Here is a 9920-nt window from a genome sequence, read left to right as displayed (position 1 = left end):
CAGAATTGCTCTTGGGCCCGGATTTCCCAAACTTCCACCATGATTGTAGAAGCCAGGCCTGCCTGGGGCTGGAGACATATGCTGGTAGAGAGAGCCCTTCCCTTGCATGCCGCCCACCTAGGTTGCAACCATAGCACCCTCTAAGGTCCCGAACACCTCTCTGAGTGACCCCTGGCCATGTTGGATGTGACCCTAAACCCCCACAAAACACCCTGCCCTTTGAGGGCCCTCTCTCTTCCCTGTGCAGCCCCTACCTCCCTGACTGCTTCTTTTTTTGTTTGTTTGTTTGTTTGTTTTGTTTTTGGGTCGTACCCAGCAGCGCTCAGGGGTTCCTTCTGGCTCCATGCTCAGAAATCACTCCAGGCAGGCTCGGGGAACCATATGGGACGCCGGGATTCGAACCACCATCCTTCTGCATGCAAGGCAAATGCCCTACCTCCATGCTATCTCTCCAGTCTCATCCTACCTGCTTCTTTTGAACCCAACCCCTCAAAGGCAGCCCCCCCCCACAGGATGTGACCCCTCTACTGATACGGGGGTGCCTGGTCTGCTGCCTGTAGGGGGGTCTGGATCCTCCTTTTTTGTGCTGTTATTTTTGTTCTTACTGGGCCAGACCCAGCAGTGCTCAGGGGTCATTTCTGATTCTGCACTCAGGGATCACCCCTGGTGGTACTCACCATATGGGTTGCAGAGGATCGAACCCATGTCTGCTGTGTGCAAGGCAAATGCCCTACCTATTATATCATCTCTCCGACCGCCAGAAGAACTTTTTGAAGTTCCCGCTCAGTATCACCCTCTCCCCCTCTGCTGGAGTAGACACAAGGAACTCTAAGACTCCTGGACACCCCTGTCTATGACTTCAGCCCCTCTTGAAAGTTCCTCCCTCCCCCATGTGGCCCAGGGCTGGTTCCACTCTCCAGTGAGGGGCAAAAGGGGATCCTAGCCGTGGTCACTCTCAGGAGCCTGCTGGCAGCACCAAGAAAACTATCCCTCCCAGCCTGGCCTGGAGTCCACCTACCCCCAGGAAGGTGTGTCGAGTCCCCACATCACCATCTGGGGCTAGGCATAGGCTAGGGGGGTGTGACAGCAGGCACTTCCTTTTAGGGACCAGGTTCCTGGCTGGATCCTCCCACCCACAACCCCATCATTGACCAGTCTGAACCTCTCTGAGAGGCAGCCCCCCCCCCTCCTGATGTCACTGATCCTATGACACATTTGTTGGTTTACAGGCGACACCACGGCCACCCAGGGCTGGCAGGAAGCTGAGGTCTCCCTAGTGACTGTCAGGAAGCTCAGAGCCGGAAACTGAACCCATCATCCAGTCCCCAACTGTGCTCTGAGCCCCTGACCTGGCCTGCATGTTGATCTGGGTGTTTGTCCACATGGGGGAGGTGGTTTAGGGGGCAGCTCCTAAAGGGCAGCAGGGACCAGGAACCCCAGAGGCAGGGACACTAGAGCAAAATGGCCAGGTCAAGCTGGGAAGAAGGAGGAGCTGGTGGCTGGGGGTGGCTAGCACCCAGGGCAAATCCAGCTTTATCCCACTGAAAGGTGGAGCTATCTTGGGGACAAGACTAGCGTCACTGTCCCCCACAAAGTTCTTCTGCACTTTGAGTCTTTTTTTTTTTTTTTTTTTTTTTTTTATCTTTTGGTCTCATTGGGCGGTGCTCAGATCTTACTCCTGATTCTGCCCTCAGCAACCACTTCTGGCAGTGCTCCAGGACCAATTAGTATGCCAGGGACTGAACCCAAGTTAGTCGTGTGCTAGGCAAATACCATACCCGCTGTGCTATGGATCTGGCCCTACCTTGGGTTTTTCTGTTCTATGGTTCTGGCCCCACCTTGTTCCTTGTTTTTTTTCTTGTTCCTAAAAAAAAAAAAACCCTTGAGAAAAAGGGTGAATGTTTCCTTGTTCTCCACTTTGAGGATGTGGAGCCCTACTTGATATAAAGAGACTCTTCTTTTTTTTTTTTTTTTTTTTTGGTTTTTGGGTCACACCCGGCAGTGTTCAGAAATTACTCCTGGCTCCACGCTCAGAAATCGCTCCTGGCAGGCACCAGGGATCATATGGGATGCCAGGATTTGAACCAATAACCTTCTGCATGAAAGGCAAACGCCTTACCTCCATGCTATCTCTCCCACCCCTAAAGAGACTCTTTTTTTTTTTTTTTTTTTTTGGTTTTTTGGGCCACACCCGGCGGTGCTCAGGGGTTACTCCTGGCCTTCTGCTCAGAAATAGCTCCTGGCAGGCACGGGGGACCATATGGGACACTGGGATTCAAACCAACCACCTTTGGTTCTGGATCAGCTGCTTGCAAGGCAAAGGCCGCTGTGCTATTTCTCCGGGCCCCTAAAGAGACTCTTTAGACACTTGACTGCTCCTGGGGGAATGCTGGCAGCTAAGTATCTTCAGGACACCATTCTCCCCTTGTGAAAAGCTTGTCACCCACTTCTACCACCAGGCAGGCCTCCTGGGTTTACATGCTCACTAGGAAATCTCACATGGACTTACCTCTACCACTTACACCTTCTTCTTGTGGAGAGAATAATGATTTGTGAGGGGGTGGAGTGATAGCCAAGCGGGCAGGGTGTTTTCCTTGCTCGTGGCCAACCCAGATTTGATCCCCAGGTTTGATTCCCAGCCTCCTATATGGTCCCCCAAGCCTGCCAGAAGTGATTTTTTTGTTTTTGTTTATGGACCATACCAAATGGTACTCAGGGGTCACTTCTGGCTCTGCACTCAGAAATTACTCCTAGCAGGCTCGGGAGACCATGTAGGATGCCGGGGATCAAGCCCAGGTCGGCTACATACAAGGCAAACGCTGGAGTTGCTGTGCTATTGCTCCAGCCCCAGCCAGGAGTAACTCCTGGTTTTCACTAGGTGTGGCCAAAAAAAAAAAAAAAAAAATCCTAAAAAAATTTAAAAATTATGGGGCCGGGCAGTGGCGCAAGAGGTAAGGTGCCTGCCTTGCCTGTGCTAGCCTAGGATGGACCGCGGTTCGATCCCCCGGCGGCCCATATGGTCCCCCAAGCCAGGAGCGACTTCTGAGCGCTTAGCCAGGAGTAACCCCTGAGCGTCACCGGGTGTGGCCCAAAAACCAAAAAAAAAAAAAAAAAAAAGAAAAAAATTAAAAATTGGACCGGAGAGATAGCATGGAGGTAAGGCATTTGCAGGAGGTCATCGGTTCGAATCCTGGCATCCCATATGGTCCCCCGTGCCTGCCAGGAGCAATTTCTGAGCCTGGAGCCAGGAATAACCCCTGAGCACTGCCGGGTGTGACCCAAAAACCACACACACACAAAAAAAAAAAAAAATTTAAAAATTAAAAATAATTCATGACCCTGGGATCAGGTGAGCCATCCATTTGCAATTGCACAGTTGGCAAAGACAACTATTGGAGCATAAAGAGCTTCCCCTTCTGTTCTGCAGCCCTTCCTGATATCCTGATGTCCTACTCTGCCCTGGGAGAGGGACGAGATAAGAGCCGACATTTGGAAACAGCAGGATGGACGATCAGACCAGGGGTGGGGGGGGGTGGGAGAGAAGTGGCTGGGAGGGTGAGATGTCAGAGCCTCAAAGTCACCTGGCTGGGCACAGATCCTGGAAGGGCTAAAACATGTTTTACCTGTCGGAGGCCCCAGATCCCCCAGAGGCAACCTCCAGGCCCCCAGGGAAAACTCGGGCACCTCTGGATGAGGCCCCCAGAGTTAGAAATAACTTGAGTAAGTAAATGAGAAACAAGAGCATAGGAGGTAGGACATTTGCACTTGCATGTGCTGACCTGGGTTTGAACCCCAGCACCCACTATGGTCTCTTGCATGCAGAGCCAGGAAGAGCCCCTGAGCACCGCTGCTTGTGGGTACCCCCCAAAACAAACAAATACATACACACATAAATAAGGAGCTGGGTCTGGCACATCTCCGTTTCATAAAATGTGGGCTGTGGAGGAAAGAGGTCAGGAGGCTGGGGACAACTGAGCGCTGCAAGAGAGGACCGGAGGTGGAGAGGGCCGGCTGCTTGGGGGCCCAGTTCCTCTCCCCATCAGACCAGCCTGGATCCTGAACGCTGCAGGCAGCCCCCATACGGAAACAGGGGGTACGGGGTGAGAGTGTCCGGCCCGAGAGGACCAGCGCAGCTCGAGGCTGCAGGCGCGAAGGGGTTAAGGCACCTGGGCCGCCGCCCTCGGTCCCTCCCCGCCTGCCCGGTCCGCCCGCCCCGTCCCGCGGCCAGAGCTGAGCCGCGCGCCCGCTCCGCCGGGGCCGCCATGTCTCAGTGGTGAGTGGGGGGCTCCGTGGGGCCCGGGCGGATCCGGGGTGCCGGGGCGCAGGGATGGGCACTGCGGTGCAAGGCGTCCCGCAGCCGGCCTCAGTTTCCCCGGGAGGGCAGGGCCCGTCGCTCCCACAACCGTCCATCTCGGACACTCCGGGGACCCCTGGGCCCCCCACTTTTTGGACCTTGGTGCTGGGCCACTCTGGGCATCTGTGGGTATCTCCGAGTGGACTCCCACTTCCCCCGTCCTCTACCACCTCCATCCCCGCAGATGCCCTTGCAGGATCTTGCCAACTGCTGGCCGGAGGAGCGTAGGTGGAGTTGGGGTCGGCCTCTTTCTTTCTCCTGGGGTAACCCCCAGGGTAACTGGACTGTGAGAGGGAGACTGGCAGGGGAGGACTTGCTTGGGTCACCGGCCATCACCCCAGCTCATGCACAAAACAGCCAAACTGGCCCCAGGGGTGAATGTTAGGGTCTCCTGGGAAACCATGGGTGGTGTGGTGGGACCTAACTTTTCCCCAGTGGTGCCAGGAAACCACCTGATGCGGTACCCCCAGTTCCTCTGCGAGCCCTGCCTTTCCCCCATCTGCGGGGCATCTTTCTTTTTTTTTTTTTTGGTTTTTGGTTTTTGGGCCACACCCGGCGGTGCTCAGGGGTTACTCCTGGCTGTCTGCTCAGAAATAGCTCCTGGCAGGCACGGGGGACCATATGGGACACCGGGATTCGAACCAACCACCTTTGGTCCTGGATCGGCTGCTTGCAAGGCAAACGCTGCTGTGCTATCTCTCCGGGCCCCGGGCATCTTTCTGGGTTCCCCCAGGGCCTCTTTGCTGCTCTGCTTGCTGTCCCCACAGCAGTGTGAACTGAGGAAAGATCGAGCGAGCATGGCTGACACTTTTCGAAAACTCGTATCTTGCTAGCTGTTTTTTTTTTGGTCTAGAAGGTTTCTAGAAGAATTGGGAGGGATTCTCTCCTGTGTGTTCCCCTTCCAAGATAGAGGAGCTGGGGGGCTTTATTTCTCCGAGGAGGGTGCCAGATGTTGAAGGACAGTGAAAAGAGCAGGGCGTCCTGCTCAAAGCTGTCCCTGTCGCCTTCCCCGGGGCAGCCTGGGTCAGAGAAAAGGGGCCCACCTCAGGCTAGAGTTTTCACCCGTCTCTACCTCTCCCCCTATATTCTAGGACTCCCAGACAGCAGACGAGACCCTCCTGGTGGTCACCTCTGCAGTTTGCTGTGCTGGCACCAGAAAGGGCCAACAGAAGGGGTACAGGGCAGGAGCAGCATTTTGAGATCACCCCAGACCCTCAACTGGTGGCAGACCCCGTTACCCTTCTTTCTCGGAAGAAAGAAGCAAGATTGGGGGGCCATGGAGGGTCCCTGAGTTAGTTCCCAGGGGTTGGAATGGGGAGAGCAGGACCCTCTTCCCTCCTGTCTGTGAGAATCCGGGGTGTCTTACCCTGCCCTCCTCTGCAGGAAGAAAACCATCTCCAAGAGTGTCTTCCTGGCACTAGCCCTGCTGGTGGTTGTCACCGTGTTCCAGCGCAGCCTCACCCCCAGCCAGTTCCTCCAGGGTTCCCCGGCTCTCCAGTTCAGGCTGCAAAAACCCAGTGGGGCCTCATCGCAACCCCAGGACTTCTGGAAGACCCCCCAAGATGCGGTCCCCTCCACGCCCACAGTGGAGACAGCCTCTCGGGGGCCGCAGGCCTGGGATGTGACCAGTGTCAACTGCACGGCCAACGTGAACCTGACGCAGCAGCCGTGGTTCCAGGGCTTGGAACCTCATTTCCAGCAGTTCCTCCTGTACCGCCACTGCCGCTTCTTCCCCATGCTCCTGAATCACCCTGAAAAGTGCCAAGGCCCCGTGCACCTGCTCGTGGTGGTGAAGTCTGTGATCACACAGCATGATCGGCGGGAGGCCATCCGGCGCACTTGGGGCACAGAACGGGCATCAGCCGGGCCAGGGCTGGGCGCAGTGCGTACCCTCTTTCTGCTGGGCACCGCATCCAAGCGTGAGGAGCGGGCCCACTACCAACAGCTGCTGACCTACGAGGACCGCCTGTACGGCGACATCCTGCAGTGGGACTTTCTGGACAGCTTCTTCAACCTGACCCTCAAAGAGACCCACTTTCTCAAGTGGCTGCACATCTACTGCCCCGATGTGCACTTTGTCTTCAAGGGGGACGATGACGTCTTCGTCCACCCTGACAACCTGCTGGAGTTTCTGCTGGACCGGCAGCCCCACGAGGACCTGTTTGTGGGGGATGTACTGCAGCATGCTAGGCCCATTCGCCGCAAAGACAACAAATACTATATCCCAGTCAGCTTGTACCCCAAGGCCAGCTACCCGCCTTATGCGGGTGGAGGGGGCTTCTTGATGGCCGGCGGCCTGGCCCACCGCTTGCACCGGGCCTGCTCCACGCTGGAGCTTTACCCCATCGACGACGTCTTCCTGGGCATGTGCCTGCAGGTACTGGGTGTACAGCCCCGTGCCCACGAGGGTTTTAAGACCTTCGGCATCTCCCGCAACCGCCACAGCCGCATGAACTCGGAGCCCTGCTTTTTCCGCTCCATGTTGGTGGTACATAAGCTGCTGCCCGCTGAGCTGCTGACCATGTGGAGGCTGGTACATGGTAACCTCACGTGTGCCCGCCAGCTGCAGGTGTTCTGAGCTCCCCAGGGAGCCCCCTTGGGGAGGGAGGTGCAGAGAACGCCAGAGAGGGGTCTCCCACGAAGGTTTTCTCCAGTGAAGGAGAGTTGAGGCCCCAGATCCTCCAGAGAAGTGGCCAGACCCAGGAAGGAAAGGTTTGAGCTGGAAGTAGGGGAGGGCTGGCTGCCTGCCTGCCTGTTACAGGGGCTGGATCTGCGGACATTCCTCTCTTCTTGAGAGATAAGGGGTTCCCTCACCCAGTGGTCCTCTCCCCAGATGCTCAAGCCTGTGCTGGCTCACAGGTGCTCCTACCCAAGTCTCCCCATGGTGCCTTGGCACCCACTGGCTCCGTCCTGGATGTCCCACAGCCTCGATGGCCACCCCAACTACCTCAGTGACCCTCAGAACCTCCAGAGAGTGTGGGCGGCTGCCCCACCCACCCACAGGCAGAAGAGCAGTGCTCTGCCCCCCCCAACCCCTTACAAAGTGTGGTCAGGACCTCCTGCAGCCTCTCTGACCCCAGCCCAGAATCTGGATGTTTCTCCAACTGTGAAGTGTTATTTATGAAGAACCAAGAGGAGGGAAGGTGCTAGGCGTCCTCCTGTCCCTCGTTTCAACAAACCACCTTCTCAGCCACTACTGAATACCCCCCAAAACCCGGCATCCCCCTTCAGAGCCCAGCCCATACCCTGGTTCTCCAAGGCCTCCCCACTGATCAGCATTTTGCCCCGTAGAGGGGCGCAAGACCCTGATTCAGGGGCCCTACAACAGGGTTGAGGAGTGTGGCTGACACCTCATTATACAGCCTTTGACATAGGAACTGATGGGTAGGTCACCTCTTCTCAATAAGAGGCTGCTTTTGGAACCTGAGCCAAAGTACAGTGGGTAGGGCATTTGCCTTGCACATAGCCAACCTGGATTCAATCCCCCAACACTCCATCTGGCCCCCAAGCACTTTGAGGAATAATTCCTGAAAGCAGACTCAGGAGTAAGCGCTGAGCACACCAGGAGTGATAACTGAGCAGTGTCAGGAGTGATTTCTGAGCGCTGCTGGGTATGGTTCCCCCAAAATAAATCAATAAATAAAAGACTGGTTTCCTTGGTGTGAGTTTGGGAGTCATGCTGCCTGTGGACCCATCAGGGTGAAGACCTGTTCCTCATTCCTGGCTGGGACACCCAGGACACCTTGGGTTCAGAGGGAAGAGAGGACTAGAACCAAGGTGAGGATCACTGGGCTCAATCTAGAAAGGGAAGAGTGGAAGTGTGCAAATCTGGAGCTGCTAGGGCAGGAGGGCATGTCTGGAGGCTCCCAAGCCAGTGCTCAAGCCCACCGGACTACCCATAACTGCCCAGCCAGTCTGGAAGGAAGCATTAGTAAGAAGACAGGAGACTGAAAACTCAATGGAGCCCATTATGGGGAAACCCCGAGCCACCGACCTCCAGGGTGGAGTGGGCAGCACTCAGGAAGAGTCCCTGGGTCCCCATTGTGAATCCAGGAGCCCCTGCCTGAGATTGGCATGGGTGTAGGGGGTTGTCCAATAGCTGAATTTCCTATCTTTGTCTCCCCCAGGGCTGAAGATGGGCTAGGCTTCAACCACGGGGCCAGATCAGTGCCAGGGGCAGCGCTGGAAAAGGGGGCCTTATAAGAAAGGCTCACTTCATGCAGGATTAGGGTGCTCAACCAGGGCCATAGAACAGTGGGGCAGACAACTAGTATGTGGCCAACCTGGGTTTGATTTTGGTCATCCCATATGGTCTCCATATAAGACTGAATTCTGCAAAGAAAGCAGAGTAGGATTCAGCCCTGAGGAGGACAAGGTGTGGCCCCTCTCCCCCCCAAAAAAATTAGGGCACTCTGTCAGAGCTGGGCTTTAGTCAAGTTAAGGTGCTCTCAGCAGAAGGGCATTTGCCTCAAGACAGACCTGGGTTCAATCTCCAGCATCCCATATGATTCCCAAATCTACCAGGAGCGATTTCTGAGCACAGAGCCAGGAGTAACCCCTGAGCATCACCGGGTGTGGCCCAAAAACCAAACAAAATGAAATAAAACATAAAAATAAAAAATGAGGTGCTGGAGAGATAGCATGGAGGTAAGGCATTTGCCTTGCATGCAGAAGGTCGGTGGTTTGATTCCCTGAATCCCATATGGTCCCTTGAGCCTACCAGGAGTGACTTCTGAGCATAGAGCCAGGAGTAACCCCTAATGAGCACTGGGTGTGACCCCAAAACAAAACAAACAAAAAGAATTATGATTTGGCAAAGGATGGGGAGCCGCTTATTATTCACACTAAGTAAAAACTCTAATTTTACCTCCTAGCAACTGTCACCCCACACTGTGGAATTGTCCTCAGGGCATGTTTTCTGCAAAGTTGAGGGGCAGCAGCAGCTTCCAATACAGTTTTGGGGACTCTTGGGACTCCCTTGGGACACACAAAGGCAAAAAAGTCAACACTAAGGACCCCAAACTCTATCATCCTCCCCAAGTCAGACTCCCCAAAAGACAGCTAGAGTGAGGGCGCAGGATTCTATGAAGGGTGCAGAATTCTGTGGAAGGGGCCTTGGTTCTGTGGGGGAGTTCAAGGTTCTGTGGGGGACGCAGGGTCCTGTGGAAGAGTACAGCACTCAGCAGATGGGTGTAAGGTTCTGTGAGGGGTGTGTGCAGGTTCTCTGGAGGGTGCAGGGTTACATGCACAAATATAGTTCTGAGGAATGCACTGTATTCTGTGGAGGAGTATAGGGTTTCGTGGAGTAGTGTGGGGTTCTATTTAGGGGTGCAAGATTCTATGTAGGTGTGTAAGGTTCTGTGGAGGTTGCAGGGTTCTGTGAGGGGTACAGGGTTCTATGAAAGGTTTCTGGGTTTTATGGAAGGTTTCTGGGTTCTAGGAGAGTTCAGGGTTCTATAGAAGTGTGCAGAGTTGTGTAGAGGGGTGTAGGGTTCTATGGAGGATGCTAAATTTTGTGGAGAATAGGGTTCTATGGAGGGGTGCAGGGCTCTATGGCTCTGGGTTG

The 9920-nt window shown here is 55.1% G+C and overlaps 1 protein-coding gene across 1 annotated transcript; it reads left to right on the top strand.

Moving 5' to 3' along the window:
• The first annotated feature begins 5151 nt into the window (after nt 1–5151).
• On the top strand, nt 5152–7586 carry B3GNT7 (UDP-GlcNAc:betaGal beta-1,3-N-acetylglucosaminyltransferase 7). The gene is made up of 3 exons (XM_049768909.1): nt 5152–5175; nt 5446–5528; nt 5738–7586. Exons 1-3 carry the CDS (start codon nt 5152–5154, stop codon nt 6930–6932), a joined length of 1302 nt encoding a protein of 433 aa, XP_049624866.1. The 3' UTR covers nt 6933–7586.
• The last annotated feature ends 2334 nt before the right edge of the window (nt 7587–9920 follow it).

Source organism: Suncus etruscus, chromosome 2 (assembly GCF_024139225.1).
Source record: "Suncus etruscus isolate mSunEtr1 chromosome 2, mSunEtr1.pri.cur, whole genome shotgun sequence".
NCBI lineage: Eukaryota > Metazoa > Chordata > Mammalia > Eulipotyphla > Soricidae > Suncus > Suncus etruscus.
Note: the sequence above shows the minus strand (reverse complement) of the source record. Positions and strands in the feature narration are given on the sequence as shown.